This window comes from Vombatus ursinus, unplaced genomic scaffold, assembly GCF_900497805.2.
Source record: "Vombatus ursinus unplaced genomic scaffold, bare-nosed wombat genome assembly UNPS02004422.1, whole genome shotgun sequence".
In the NCBI taxonomy this organism is placed as follows: Eukaryota; Metazoa; Chordata; class Mammalia; order Diprotodontia; family Vombatidae; genus Vombatus; species Vombatus ursinus.
In genome coordinates this window covers 778,272-794,952 of record NW_020944200.1, presented here as the reverse complement: position 1 = coordinate 794,952, position 16,681 = coordinate 778,272, and the positions used below count along the sequence as shown (strand labels likewise).

The window sequence follows — 16,681 nt, the reverse complement described above, 5'->3', positions numbered from 1 at the left end:
TTAGGCAGTTTCCCCGTACCGGCCACCAAAATGATGAGGTTTAGGGGTTCAGGGGTCCTGGGACCCCAGTATCACACCACACAGGTTCTGCCCAGAAGAATTCAAACCAAGCCTTCTTTCAGCCAGAGACAAGGTTTATTAGAACATCCATCATATCGGGCAGACTCTTACGGAGTCTGAACATTAATAAGCTTTTGACTAGATTTTAAGAATCTAAGCATCTTAATGGAGACAAGATGGATCTTATATACAGAAAGACTGTGGGAGGAATCTAGGAGTGGCCTAGTAGTTTGGGGTGACTGGAGGAAGGGTCTAAGAAAGATCTGAATGGGAGTGGACAGTAAGCTAGGGTGAACAGAATTCCTGGGATCTGGACCATGTGGCCAAGGGAGAATGGAGCCTAGCTAGGATTGAGGGTAGGAGCTGGAGTGGGGGGGGCATAGGGAGGTAAGACAATAGAGGGCTAGGCTAGGTTAAGGGTAACAGAATTGGGAGATTGGCTGTAGCCACAATGAAAGGCCAGTTGATGGGATTCTAGCCTTGGGAACACCAGAGATTTGGCCATGTGGGAAAGTCCAGGGTTTTTCCTTTCTGGCGTCTAGATCACATCCTCATCAACTCTAGATTTAGACTTAGTACAGTATGAAATTTAGAAAAGAATGTTATAGATGTAGAATGATTAGTGATGAGGAATAGATGTATGGGTCCTATTGTCCTGAAAGAAATTCATTTGGACAGTTCTCCAAGTCAAAGAAAGGGATGACACACCCAAGTGAGGCTGCTCCCCTAAGGAACACAGAGGCATCCCTGCTTCCTGTAGGAGGCAAAAGTGATTGGCCAGCTTAAAGGTCTGGTTTAAATAAAATTTTATGGAAAGATGGAAGGGGGAAAAGGGAAATATCAGGTAAGCATGATGTGTTTTATCATATAGGTAAACAGAGAATAGGAAAGGGGAGGGGATGAGTTGTTCCTGGAGTATCTGGTAAGGGGATACTTTGTGAAAAGCATACTGGTAAATCCATGGTGGGGTTTTCTTTGATCACTTTCTGGCCCTCACAATCCGGCATCTTATCTCATATCTCACATCGTGCATCCTGCTTACTCAATCTGCCTCTAGCACTCCTGTCTGCCTCACCTGGACTATTGTGATTTAGGGGTGCTAGGAACCCAGAAATACAGGGCTAGTGTGGGTTGGCCTGGAAAGAATTCAACCTCTCAAGCTGGCTTTTCGTCAGAAACAAGGTTTATTGTATTGCCAATAGAAGTGGGTAGAATTCTTAAGGAATCTGTGCGAGATTGACACTTTTGTACAGAAAGACTGTGGAAAGATCTGGATGGGATTAAGTAGCCTGGGCTAGTAGGCAAGTAGCCTGGGTGGTCCTGGTACAGACAATGAGGACCACAATGAAAGAGTAGTTAAAAGGATTATTGACTGGGATGGGCTGGGTGCCTTCAGGCTAACACCAGAGATCTAGGCTCAAGGGCTTTGGGGTCCAGGCCCTAAGACATGGTCTTTTCCTTTTAGGGGTCCAGCATGAATCCCATCTACCCCATTCCCCTTCAAATAAATGAGACCCAGAATCTTTTGGGGTAAGGGTCTCGATGGGGGTGCTTGGGTGCCTGTCCTTAGACCCCAATTTCTCCCAGCCTCAAGGCACCATCCCTGCCAGTTTCTCTGCAGCTCAAGAACTTTATCTTTGGCAGTAACTCATGAGTGGGCCCAGTGAGGCAAACTATCTCTCCCTGTTACAAGAACAAGTTGACCTCTGTAGAATTTCCTTTGGTACAGGACTACCTTGTACCAGCAGAACTATCCAGTACTGATGCCCACAGTTACAGTATACAATCCGGAGGTCAAGCTATAGACGTTAACTCCCGAAGTTATCTTGTTTCAGACATAACAGACCAAAAATACACATTTTAGGAACCCTCTTTTCCCCTCCCCCACCCCTCCTTGCAGTTTCCAGTAGTGAATGATGTAGTTGTATGTTATCACCTAATTAGTATTCTTTAAGTCAAGTTGGCAAAGATTTATTGTTATGCTTTTCAGTGGGCAAGGATTCTTAAGGAGCCTGCACTCTTAGAGGGATTTGGTTAAAGTTTATATAGGATAAACTGTAGTACAACATGTGCCAAATATACTAACTAGGTGATTCAGGGTGGGATAAGGTGGTGGGATGTTAAGGAGTGGTCAGTTCTTAAAGGAACTTGTACTTTTTGTATCTCCTGCACAGCTTTTTACCCAGAGTTCATCAGGAATTGCCCAAGGGGGTGCTCCATGGAGGTGCAGTTCTTAGGTCTGCTAAGTCACTAAGTTATTGCTCAAGGCTGACTGAGGGTTGCCCGGTCTGCCACCAATCAATGTCTTGTTTGACAAGATAGATGTAGGAAGTATATGTATGTCATAAAGTCTAGGATACACACGAGGAGTCCAGGATAGATAGGAAGTTGGTATAGATCGTCCAGTGGGTATGAATCTTTATGACCCAGTGCAAAGCTAGTTCAAACTAATAATTTCTTCGGGTGCAATTTGTTACAGCACCAGGGAGAGATAAGTATGTTGCTGAGGCCCACTCATGAGTAACTGTTAGGCATAGTATACATGGGCTGAGGAGAAACTACCGGGATAGTTTCTGAGGGAGAAATATGGTCTTGGAATTGGGGTCCCAGTACAAGCACCCAAGTACCCCATCAGGTTGTTGTTTGTCTTTCTCCTTCCTTGTGGAAGGAGAAGACTATAATATCAGGGAGGTGATGCCATTCCATGGAGTTCTGGAAGGGGACTGTGATATCAGGGAGGTGATGCCATGTTATGCAAATGAATTAGATTTAAGTGAGAGAGGGCTGTGTAAAGTCACTGATGAAATTAGGGGTTTGGGGTGTTGGAATCCCAAAATCACGGCCACAGGTCCTGCCTGAAAGAATTCAACCCAAGCCTTCTTTCAGCCAAAAATAAGGTTTATTAAAGATCTGCCATATTAGCCAGACTCTTAAGGAATCTGAGCATCTGTGGGCTCTTGGCTGGATTTTAAAAATCTGAGCAGTGGCTAGATTACAAGAATTAGAGCATCTTAATGGAGACAGGATGGACTTTTTTTTACAGAAAGACTATGGGAGGGATGATCTAGGAGTGGCAAAATAGTCTATGAGGTAATAGAACTCCAGGGGTGGCCAAGGGAGAATGGAGCCTAGATAGGATTAAGGGTGGGAGGTGGCTGGGGGCTGTGAGGGACTGTCTGATGTTGGCAGTTGCCAGTTGGGCGCTGTGGCAAGAGTAGGGTAGAATCTGGGTATTTTGGAAGTTGAGGCAGGGGCTGTGGTAGGCGGAGTCGTGGTGAACTGGGATGGGCTGGGTACGGAGAAGTCCTGAGGCAGTGGGCAGTGCTATGTGAGATAAGCTGGGTACAAGGAAGTAGCCGAGCTTGTGCTCCTGAGGCAAGGGGCGGTGCCACGTGGGAGTGGGATGGCAGAGGACTGAGTTCCCTTTGCTTAGTCCCCTCCCTATATGCAATGTCATCCCCAGACGCCTCTTGTGACCTTCCTGACTTCCTAGGTCACGTACTCTGTCTATGCGCTAATCCCAGACCCCTCCTTCCTATATCCGGTCCTAGCCTCCTACGTCACTCCCTCCCCCTTGGTGTGCTAAACTCAGACAGCCCCTTCCGGTATCTGACCCTACAATCATTGGCTAGTAAGCGGGCTGGGGAGGAGGGGCTAGGTAGGTTTTTAGGAACAAGCGTGGTCAGATCACACGTGCTCTCCCCTGGCTCCTGCCCTGTTGCTCTGGCCTTGCTGCTTGGGCTTGCTATGATGGCTTGCTGTGATGGCCTCTGAATAAAGCTCTGGTGTTGGCGCCTCCCGATGGCTCGTCTCTGTGTGTTTATCTGGCTGAGGACCGAATACTCGGAAGTGAGTATGACTCTGGTAGCCTGCTCCTTACAGGAGGAGAGGGTATGGCGTGCGGCCGGCAGAAGGTCGGCGCGGCCGGTACAGGGGGCCATAGGGAGGTCTAGGCTAGGTTAAGGGTAACAGGTCTCAGTTTGACTGAGGCAACCCCCATTTAGTGATTAAGGCTAGGTTGAAAAAAGGAGGCAAAGAATGGTCTTTTTAACCTAGTCAAAAAAAACAAACAAAAAACCTCAAACTGGGAGGGAAAGACCCTCAGGATTTCTGGCCAAAATAGAAACAATTCCTTCTTATATTCACTCTGAGTCATTTAGGCCCAAATTAATGAGCAAGTGGGGTTTGGCCAGGGACCTATTGTTGACTTGGGTTTACGACCAGGTGGGGAATACAGCTGTTTTCTTTTCTTCCTTCCTTCCAGCCTTCCTTCCTTTCTTTCTTTCTCTTTCTTTTCTCTCTCTTTCTGTTCCCCCCCCTTTTCCCTTTTTTTCCTCTTTCTTTCCATTCTGAAGTGTCCCAAGATATCTTGGGGTTTACAGACACATTTCTTTCTTAAGGACCTTGCCTTAAACCCAAATCACTCTGGCTAACCCTGATTTACTAACAATAGGTCCTAAGCCAAACCCATTTGGTCATTGTTTGGGCCTTGATTGACTCAGAGTGGATCATCCAAAATATTGAGTATTTGTGATATTGTATGATTGGCAACCAAACTTGGTGGTCTGCTAAAATTATTTCTGAGCTCTTTGATCTCCTTGTCATGGCAAACTTTTATAGGAAATAGAGACATTCCACATTGATACCTTTCCCTTTTTTATTTCAAGTTTCTTAGTATCTATTAATAACTTGCTGCTCTAATTACATGCTTTTTGTCTTTATCCTTTTTATTTGTTCTTGATTTTGATCTTTGCTCTAACAAGTTAATCTGACTGCATAGATTGCTGATTCAGAAATTACTTCCCCAGTGCTAACTTGTCATCCTAGTAAGTGGTTTTTATTATTTTTGTGTGTGACAATAATTCAGTGGTCATCATTCAGCATCTTCTAAATACATTGTCTTTTTGAAGTGTTCATGATTTACAGAAGTGTGAGCCTTTTGTGTAGTTCAAAAACATTTGGTCTTTTCATATTTTAATCCTAGTATTTTCCAGCACACTTTCCCCCCACCATTCTCTTCTGTTAATCAATTACTGAGTATTAAGATGTTAATGTAGTTTGCAGGATCTTATTGAGATCTTTGTAGAATTTGTCTACTTCCTCATCCTTTGCAACAGATGTTCAAGAATAAACTTGGTTATCTTTATGACTTTTGCTAATGCTTATCAGGAGCACAGACTGGCAAGATGGTCAAATGTTTGATGCTTTTTTGTTAATTGCCATTGGGGGCATAATAAAACAAACTCTATCCATTCTTTTAATTGTCCCCTCTAAGAAAAAGACTGTGCCCCCCTCCCATATCTTCTAGTTTTATTCATAGCAAAAATTTGTTGACATGGTTCATTTCCTTTAGTAGAATATTGCTTCATTGGTCACTGAGCAAGGATCTTACATTTAGTTTCTAAAAATGGCATGATTCATAGTATCCTGTGCTATCTTTTCTGATACTCTACTGTCATTACTACAGAAGTGTTAAGGAACCAAGTCCCATTTTTTACTTTGCATTGTTTCATGGTATTTACATCTAGTGGCTAGCCTACTTTTGATAAACTACTCTATACTTAGCTTATCTTGGTCTGGGATGGTATACAAATTCAGGTATTAGGACCATACTTTGTAGTATAGTTGAACTCCAGAGTTGTATAACTTAGACTGTAATCTCTTTGAGGGCAAGGACTGTTTAATTTTTGTCTTTGTATTCTAGCATTTAGCACACTGTCCTGTATCGAAGAATCTTGAATAGATCTTAACAAATACAAGGAGGACGACTTGTTGGAGGATACTTAATAAATATTTGTTGACTGAATTGTAAACCCAAGGCTAGTTCTACACTATGGTGAAGCATTAGAAATATACATTTGTGGAAGCAGGCTGCTGTAGTTTGATTTAAGCATCCATTAAAAGCGTTCAGCTCCTTGTTCTAGTTCTATTCAAGATTTATAAGTATAGGTATAGATTTGTCTTTATTGGAAAAAAGTCTGATGTTTGATATATAGCTTTATCAGGCAAATTTGAAATGATATAAAAATGTGTAAAATATCATAAAAGTAAGGAATTTTCTTGCCATTCCAGCCATCTCAAACAGATCACCCATTGCTTGGCCTTTCAAAATTTTTTTCAGAAGCATGGATATAAGTTAAATAATTAGAAATTTTTATTTTTTTAAGGGCCAAGCTTTTCCTTCACCTTGATTTAGAATATAACAAGTTAAATGAATCGAGTATTTTAGTTTTAGAATTTATCTGAATCATTGTGAGTTGTTAGAAGTATATATTTCTGAATAAATCAGAACTGAGTGTAATCAGTTCAAAAATAGTAACATTTTCATTTTAAGATATAAAATGATAAACTTGCATCACATAATCACATAGTAAAATAAAAATCTTTTCTTCTTGAGGATTTTATTATTAAAATTATTATTATTTATTTTATTATTTAAGCAAGGGAACATGAAGAAAATAGTATTATTTAAGATATTTAGGTTTTAAATATAGCATAGTGTATCTTTTAATTTCCAGTGTGTATTATTAAATTTGAGTTTTGAAAAAAAACAACACATTTTTGCATTGAAAGATTTAAATGTTTATGTTTCAATTTCCACAGATTTCTGCTCATGACCTCTTTTTAATTTGCATATATTGCATGTATTAATCTGAATACTGTTTAACTAAAGTCTCTACTGCATGCTTCTAAAGTCAATTCTATACCTGATTGTGGGGTAAAATATAGCACATATAAATTAAGAAATAATCCCCCAAATACTAATTTAAACATGAGTTTCATCACTTTTTAACCACTAGACCTTCCTTTGCTAGAGAAGCTGACAAATAGTTATTTTTTTATCTTTTCTTCCTTGCTGGTGTCTAACAAAAAGCAGTAAGTTGCAAGTGGAAAAATTAAAGACAGAGCTAATACAAAAAGGATAGTTAGAAATTAATTTATTTGGTTTGTTATTTGGTTTATCACAAATTTCCTATGGTTACTTTAAAAATTAATGGTCAAGGAAAATTCTTAGTTGAGCTTTTATATTAGGCATTTACCTTAATGATAGTGTGACTCTAGCCCCATTGTGGCTTTTTTTCCTCATAAATTTCATTTGTTTGCTTCAGATGAATGTATGTGTTTGTGTGTGTATACATTCAAAGCAGAGACTTTTCATGAAAGAAATCATTATTCATTAGCTAACTTGTCCTATAGTTTAACCAATCCATCTTAGAAAATTACTATTCCATTTATGATCTATCATTTTACACAGATTCTTCCTTTCATGAATGCCAAATGAAAAAACTAAAATATATGTCATACTTTATAAGCAGAGAAGACACAATGTATATATTCAATACATTAATGAACTACTAGCACTTTTTACAAGTTATATCACTTAAACTTCATATTCCCTGATGTTATGATTTCTATCAGCATAATCAAATACCATTTTTAGTAATGTGTAAATATTACGTGACCCCCCAAAGTGACCATTTTATTGTTTTATTTAGGATTTGTAACTGTTGCTTGTAGGTTTTCACATAATACAGAAATAGAGCAGTCAGTAATAATTAAAAAAAAAAAGATGGCTGTCTGAAGAGAGCAGAGGCATCTACTACAAAGTACCTGAGAGAAACTGCTTATTGTAAATGAGTATTATATTAGACTAATAAAGTTCCTTTAAAGCAAAAAGTGAAATGTTATGTAATTTTAATTTTCTAACAAAAAATATCATCTACGCTTAGCTTCATAGAAAGTCAGTTGGAAAAAGATAGTGTTTCTACTTTGTTCTCATATACTAAAAAAAGGAACACAAATTTGAAATTGGCTCTTTGTGAGTACAGATTTTTTTCTTTTTTGTACTTGTTTCCCCAGTGCCTGGCACATGTTAGATGGCTTAATAAATGCTTGTAGACAGATTTATCTTGAAATGCCTGAAGATAAAAAGTATTAGAGTAAATTGTAATTTATCTTTGGATTAATGGTGATTATGTGTCAAAACAGTGTTGTATTTATACATTAGTTACATTATATGCTAAATGTATTTATCATGCATTAAAAATTGCTCATTTTAGATTCAAAAGAACAGTAAAAAGAGTATGTAAAGTTAACCAAATTAATTTAGACCATCTGATGTTTCTTTATTAATACCACTTTATCATTATAGAACGACTTTTGGATAAATAGATTTACTTGTTAATATTTTGATATATTCATTTTGTGTGAATGTAGGAGTCGCTTTTGTTAGTAAAGGAATAAGAATTTATTATGAAGTACAAAATAAGACATGTTCCTTCCTCTTTTATCTCAAATGTGCCTGAATTTCTCTGATAGTGCTGTGCTGTACCATTTCTCTCAAAGTGTGAGGCAGTATTAGAGAGTAACTTGGGAGTAGTTGAGAGAGTTGATAGTTACTTATCTCTTCATTGGCGGTGAATTCACTTAAAATAGCAAGTTTTAATGTTATGTCAGTTATCTTAAATAAGTAAAGCTAGATCATTTTACAGGGTTACTATAGTTCAAGGAAGATAATGTATTTTGTGCTATCTTACTAGGCTAATTTGCTAGGATGTAAATTGATTCTTGAAATAAAGTAATTCAGGTTTATTACATACCTTTTGATGATGTTAAAAAATCCAAGCCAAACTTAACACCAGGTACAGAGTCAGGCTTTTTATCCAAGGGGTTGAAACTTTTGTTTTGTTTTGGTAGAAATACCTAAGAAAATGTGTTGAATTTTTCCCCGGCTCCTTTCCCCTCAAGCCTAGGGTTGCCTGGGTAAAGAATGTTACGTGAAAATAGAAAGCACGATAGTAAATTTGGATTAATTATGTTTTGGTTTCTTTTCTTTTTATATAGATTTCTATGGAAAGCCTCTGCCACCAGTGATTACACCTCAGACATCTAACAGTGATAGAGGTGATTATTTTAGTTCGTAATTATTTTTCATGTGGTGTTCTTTGTTAAGAAAGACAAGTTATTAATGACTAAATTAACTTAAGGACAGTTTGTTTTTGCAAAGAAGAAAATATTCTGAACTTTCGTAACCTGCAGAAATGACATCTTTTAGGTTCATTGAGATTTCTTCCAGAGATCTGTTAGTTCCACAGGACCTAATTCATCAATTTTTCTACTTTACAGCTAAGTTACTATTTATACTTGCTCTTCATTATTTAAAGAGGCAAAGGGATAATATGATAGGCTTAAAGCATTTGGAACCAAGTTAACATAAAATATTGACCATTCAGTTTACAGTGAACATCTATAGCAATAGACCTAAAGGAAAACAACTTTAGGCAAAAAGCATTTGGACTTGGGACACTTTGATATTTTGTTTAATAATAAACAGTATTTCTATAGTTTACATCTTTAAAATATTTTTTAAGATACACATGCATGTTGGGGTAAATCCTGGGAATTAAAAACTAAAGTTTTAAACTATATTTTTCTATTTTAGCATTAATAAAATTTAAGTTTTGCTGTTTTCTGTAGATTGTCAGTATCCATATTTTGTTTTGGTAGAATAGATTTATTTTGACAAATATAACTGTACAAGGAGGATATATTTATATGACTTTGTAAATACAGTAAATTATTCTTAAAGTATCCCTCCTTATTTGCTCTGATTTTTTCATATTTCTTTTTTTATAGCAAACCTAAAACTTATTCTACACCAAATTATACTAATTGAATATATTATCCAGTGAGAATTTTCAATTTTTGTTGAACTGTTTTCTTTGGTTTGAAAGAGATTTGAAATATTTTCTTGACCAATACATTTTTTGTAAGTAAAATTATATTCTTATATGAAAATCCATTTAAAGAATTCCCATATGTTTAACACATAAACAACAAATTACTTCAATGATCAAGGGTCTGGTAACATTTTGACTCCTTTCAAAGCTATACTATCTCTTTCAGGTTTCCCTCATTCTTTTTCAGTACAATTTTTAAAACTTACAGTACCTAAATTGCATCATAAGTTAATGCAGCTTCCAAAAACATGTGTCTTATAGCCAGGAAGTCAGTAGTTGTGACAGTGAGAAAATCTAGAGCAATAAAAACAAAAAATGTTGGGGCAGCTAGGTGGGACAGTGGATAGAGCACTGGCCCTGGATTCAGGAGGACCTGAGTTCAAATCTGACCTCAAACATATAACACTTACTAGCTGTGTGACCCTGGGCAAGTCACTTAACCCCATTGCCTAGCCAAAAAAAACAAAAAAAAAATGTTGGTAGAATACTATACTCTTCAAAGAGTATTTCATGAATAGACCACAAAAATAATATAATAATAATATATTATGTAACATTATATAATACATTATAATTATATTATTATATATTACAATACAATGTATTATATAATTATTTTTCAGATTAAAAATATACTCTTCAAAGAGTATTTCATAAACAGACCAGAAAAATAATATAATTATAATATATAATATAATATATAATAATATAAGCATTTTTCAGATTAAAAATTTGCATATTGTATACTTTAATTTGAATATTTTTGATATTGTATATATGATGATCATACATATGACATGATTCAGTTATGTATTTTAGTTGGATGTATCAATTCTATAATTAATTAAATGTGTAGCTATAGTTACACCTTAATCACTTTTTGGGGGCATAATGAGGGCTCTTGAATGGTGTCTATGTGAGGCAGAAACATACTATTATCTGACACAAAAACATTAGTATTTTTAAAGTAGGATTAATATAAGTAAATTATGATAGTAATTTACTTTTAATATTATAATCGATAGCATCACATTTTAACTACCATTTCATTTAATCTCTTGAATTGTCATGGAACTCAAGTCCTGACTATGCAGAACTTGAGGGGGATGTTTTGTGCTTTTTTTTTTTTAAACAGATGTCATGTATGCCATATTAGTAAGGAAAAAGCCTTCTATTTCAATACCATTTGCCTAGCGGGTGAAATCTGAGAAATAGTCTAAATCTAGTAAGACATGATTCAGTCATGGATTGAATTATAGAGTTTGAAAATTTTAGTAGCCCAACTTGGTTCATATGTGTGTTTATGTATGTATATTTATAATGTACAAAAACATGTTGCTTTTAAATTGATTTTATATTTTACTTTCTTTATAGTTATATAGTTTGACGCCGTATATGATTGCTTTTCTCAGCTTTTAGTTCCTTCAGTTTTATTTCAGTTTAATTTTTTACATGCAACTGAGAACCAATGCTTTATCTGTTGAGTTCTGGAAATCCTTAGAAAATATAAAGAAAAAACTGATTATAAAATCAAATACCACTGGCAAATACTGAATTAATAGGTTTTAATATTTGTCATAATTTGTTCTTCCCACTAACAAGTTATTTTAAAAGGTGTTTTGTAAATGTATTTGGATTTTAATTACGAATGTTTGATTTATTGTCCTATGCTGAATTTATACTCCTGAAGATCATGAACCATCCTATTTATACACAATAAAGCTATATTTGTCAATTTGGTGTTTCTGTTTTGTTTTTTCTCTTTGGTTTAAAAACTTTACTAATGCAGTTTAAATTAGTTCACTTTGTTACACAAATGTATTGTTGTGTTATTTAAAAATGTTTTCCCCAGGCGTTTTTGTTTATAAAGATATGGAGAAAGAGGTAGTTGTTACAGGCAATTGAAAAAGTCATTGCATCATTTTAGAATTCTAGAAAAATTAAGAGGTGTATGTATTATTTGGGTTTTGGCACAGTGGATAAAGTGCTGGGCCTGAAGTCAGGAAGACTTATCTTTCTGGGTTCAAATCTGGCCTCAGACACTTACTAGCAGTATGATCCTGGGCAAGTCATTGAATCCTATTTGCCTCAATTTCCTCATCTGTAAAAGGAGCTGGAGAAAGCAATGGCAAACCACTCCAGTATCTTTGCCAAGAAAACTCCAAATGGGGTCATGAAGAGTTAGACACGACTGAAATGACTGAACAATAATATGGCTAAAGCTATATTCACAATGGTGTGTTTGCCACATTTTTAAAATCAGAACTATGGTGTGTTTGCCACACTTTTAAAATCATCTTAAAGATACTTAAGAGTTTTAAATTACCTTTTTAAGTGTTGACTGAAAAGAATAAATTCACTTAAAAATTTTAAATGAGTTTTTAGCTAAAGAATAGATATCCTAATAAAAGAATATACCATTCTTTATTTGAAGTGATTTTTTTTCACTTTAATTTATTTTTAGTTTTGAACCTTCACTTCCATAAACTTTTAAGTTTTAAATTTTCTGTGCCTCCCTCCCCAATATAGTGTGCAATCTGATATAGGCTCTACGTATACGTTCCTATTAAACATATTTGCATATTAGTCATGTTGTAAAGAATAAATGGGATCAATAGGGGGAACCACAAGAAAGAAGAAACAAAACAGAAGAAGAAGAAAAAAAAGAGCAAATAGTATGCTTCAATTTGCATTCAACTCCATATTCTTTCTTTGGATGTGGATAGCATTTTTCCATCATGAGACTTTTGGAGATGTCTTGGATCCTTGTATTGCTGAGAAAAGCTAAGTCTGTCAAAGATAGTCATCACACGAGGTGGCTGTTACTATTCTGGTTCTGCTCACTTCATTCAGCATAGGTCCATACAAGTCTTTCCAGGTTTTTCTGAAGTCTGTTTGCTCATCATTTCTTACAGCACAATAGTATTCCATTACATTCATATACCACAACTTGTTCAGCCATTCCCCAATTGATGGGCATCCCCTCAGTTTCCAATTCTTGGCCACCACAGAAACATAAAGTTGCTATAAATATTTTTGTACATGTGGGTCCTTCTCCTGTTTTCGTTGGAATACAGCCCTAGAAGTGCTATTGCTGGGTCAAAGGGTGTGCACATTTTTATAGCCTTTTGGGCACAGTTCCAAATTGCTCTCCAAAATGGTTGGATTAGTTCACAACTCCACCAACAATGCATTAGAAGTGTTGTACACAGTAACAGCCACAATGTGCAATGACTAACTTTGATAGACCTAGCTCTTCTCAGCAATGTAAGGATCTAAGACATCTTCAAAAGTCTCATGATGGAAAATGCTATCCACATCCAGAGAAAAAAATAAGGAGTTTGAATGCAAATTGAAGCATACTATTTGCTCTTTTTTTTCTTGTTTTGTTTTGTTTCTTCATTCTTGTTGTTCCTCCTGTTCCAATTTTCCCAGGTCTTCTCCAACATTTATCCTGTTTTGTCATGTTAGTCAATCTGATAGGTGTGATGTGGTATCTCAGAGTTGTTTTGATTTGCATTTCTCTAATCAATAGTGATTTAGAGCATTTTTTCATATGACTGTAGATAGCTTTAATTTCTTCATCTGAAAACTGCCTGTTCATATCCTTTGGCCATTTATCAATTGGGGAATGACTTGTATATAAATTTGACTTAGTTCTCTATGTATTTTAGAGATGAGATCCTTATCAGAGACACTGGTCATAAAAATTCTTTCCAGTTTTCTGCTTCCCTCCTAATCTTGGTTGCATTGACTTTGTGCAAAACCTTTTCAATTTAATGTAATCAAAATGATCCATTTTGCATTTCATAATGTTCTCCATCTCTTGTTTGGTCATAAATTCTTCTGTTCTCCATAAATCTGACAGGTAAGCTATTCCTTGCACTCCCAGTTTGGTTTTAGTATCAGCCTTTATATCTAAATTGTCTACTCATTTTGACTTTATTTTGGTATATGGTGTAAGTTATTGATTGTTTCTATGATTTATTGTTTGACCCACTCATTCTTTAGGATTAGATTATTTAGTTTGCAATTAATTTTTAGTCTATCTTTCTGTGGCTCTTTATTATATGTAATTTGTATTGCATCATGATATGAAAAGAACGCATATAATATTTTTGCCTTTCTGCATTGGATTGTGAGGTTTTTATGCCCTAGTACAGGGTCAATTTTTGTGTAAGTGCCATGTACCACTGGGAAAAAAGTATGCTCCTTTCTATCCTCATTCAGTTTTCTCCAGAGGAGTACCATATCTAAGTTTTCTAAAATTCTGTTCACCTCCTTACCTTCTTTCTTGTTTATTTTGTTATTAGATTTATCTAGTTCACAGAGGGGGAGGTTGAGGTCCACAACTAGTATAGTTTTGCTGTCTATTTCTTCCTGTAACTCCTTGAACTTCTCTAAGAATGTGGATGCTATACAACTTGGTGCATATATGTTTAGTAATGGTATTACTTCATTGTTTATGGTGCCTTTTAGCAGGATGTAGTTTCCTTATCTCTTTTAATAAGCTCTATTTTTGCCTTGTCTAAGATTAGGATTGCTACCCCTGCTTTTTTTACTTCAGCTGAACCATAGTATATTCTATTCCAGCCTTTTACCTTTACTCTGTGTGTATCCCTCTGTTTCAAATGTGTTTTTTGGAAACAGCATATTGTAGTATTATGGTTTTTAATCCATTCTGCTATCCACTTCCGTTTTATGGGACAATTTATGAACGAATTGTTAATTTTTCTTCTGCCTCCCTTATTTGACTTTTAAAATCCTTATTGAGCTCTTCCAAGAAGCTTTTTTGGGCTTGAGGCCAGTTTATATTCCCCTCTGAGGTTTCAGATGTGAGTATATTGACAATGTTATCCTCTCTTTAATTTGTGTTTTGATCTTCCCTGTCACTAAGATACTTTTTTCTGACTTTTAAAGTTGATCTCTGCTTCTGGGGCACAGGGGGCACTGTCCAAGGCTTCTTGTGCAAAGGGTTAGGTTTTTTGTTACTGGTTTGCTGAGGTGGGGTTTGCCACTGGCTTGCTGGGATGCCTCCCTTCCTGTACTGGTTCCCTTCGGCCACAGCAAAGCGGCTCTTTCCCATTAATCCCTCTAGCCTCATAAGCTAAAAGACTGTGTATCTAGTCCTGGGGCAATATTCTCTGGGTTTTTTAAGGTCAGTAAGGGAAGGTGAGAGAGACTTACTGCTTATTCTGCCATCTTCGATCCCAGAAGTCTAAATAGGTGACTTTCAAACATTGAGTCTGTGAACTAATAGCTCCAGGAGCAGCGCAGCTGCTGCCACTGCTGCTGATTCAGTCATTTTAAGTGATTCTTAAATGGTTCTGTTTATCTGACTCTTTTCTCTCATGGTTTTTGTGCTTCATGTTCCATACCATTTACCTTGTTTCAAGCTAAAGAAATATAATTCTACCAAGTTAGAAAAGCTTTATGATACTGCCAAAAATTAAGAATTAACTTTAAATACTTGTTGAAAAGAAGTGTTGAAGCAGTTATACTGTTTAATTTGCATTGGCAAAGACCTTTTAAACTGAGGAAATGTAACATGAAAATATTGAATACTTCAAATACTAGATACCTGTACTTGATATTCTTTTTATGTTAATGCTTTTTTAAATTTTAAAACTTTATTTTTCCTCAATTACACATAAAAACAATTTTAACATTTTTTTTGGCTAGGCAATGGGGTTAAGTGACTTGCCCAGGGGTCACACAGCTAGCAGGTGTCTGAGTTCAGATTTGAACTCAGGTCCTCCTGACTCCAAGGCTGGAGGTTTATCCACCCACCTAGCTGCCCCTTTAACATTTATTTTAAACAAAATTTTGAGTTACAAATTCTCTACTTCCCTCCCCTTCCCCTCCCCTCAAATTGAGAAGGCAGGCACTTTGATATAGGTTATACGTGTTCAGTCATGCAAAACATGTCCATGTTTTGTCTTTATTTTCTACAAATATATCAAATGAAACTACCTCTTGCCCTCAATTATTGTTGTTTTTAGTCCTAATTAAATGTCTCTGATAAATGAAGCATGCTGTGTTACAGACTGTTATTGTGAATTTGGGAGTACTGACTTTATTTTTTCATGAATAAAAACAAATATAGGAGATATTTCTCCCCCTAATCTCCCACCTAACAGGAGAAGATGAATGATAGGTCTCTCAAGCTGTATACTAAAACACAGAATCACAAAAATTTGATAGGCAATAAGTTTAAAGTTTACATTTTATTGTTCCTTCCCAATAGTAATCTTTTTACTGTTGGACCCTTATAATCAGTGAGATACATACCAATTTCTAAATGTCTTATTTTTCTACATTGTAAAATAAATCATTTATGACAACTTTTAAAATACATTTTTGTAGAAGAGCAGAAAGGTGTCAATTCAAAATACAATTTCCCTGAAATATGCAATTTTCTTTATATTCCAGTAGCATATTTTGGAATTCATGGAGCTTTTGTTTAATGCTTCAGAAAGCAAATTACCTCATTCTGTGACCTCATTTAGAGTAAACCTATAACTTTTGTCTGAGATAGCACTTACATTAAATTTATTCTACATAGACATTTTCTCAATCACATAATACAACATATACATAATGAAATATGCACGTTCATTAGACACTGCTTTATATGTTTTTAATTACTAAATATTCTTTATCTTTTAACTTTTTTACTCTATGTTGAAGGAAGAAAAGGAATTCATTGGGAGGAGAGGTAACATGGGAATATTCTAGGCATAATCAGTCTGTTCAAATGGAAGCAGCCAGGAAGGGCAAATCTAGGTGTAATTAGTTACCTGTTTTAGAACATACACTTCATGAAAGGGAATACTGTCCAAGACAGTTGGAGAAGTGGTTTGGAGTCAGATATTTAAATA

The 16,681-nt window shown here is 35.8% G+C and overlaps 1 protein-coding gene across 1 annotated transcript in view; it reads left to right on the top strand.

Annotated features, from left to right (window-relative positions):
- The window catches only part of ARL13B (ADP ribosylation factor like GTPase 13B), a 71,089-nt gene extending 60,915 nt beyond the window's left edge, over positions 1-10,174 (top strand). The window contains exon 10 of the mRNA XM_027835868.1: positions 8,905-10,174. Coding sequence (XP_027691669.1) covers positions 8,905-8,984 — 80 coding nt within the window. The 3' untranslated portion in view covers positions 8,985-10,174. The remainder of the gene's footprint in view (positions 1-8,904) is intronic.
- The last annotated feature ends 6,507 nt before the right edge of the window (positions 10,175-16,681 follow it).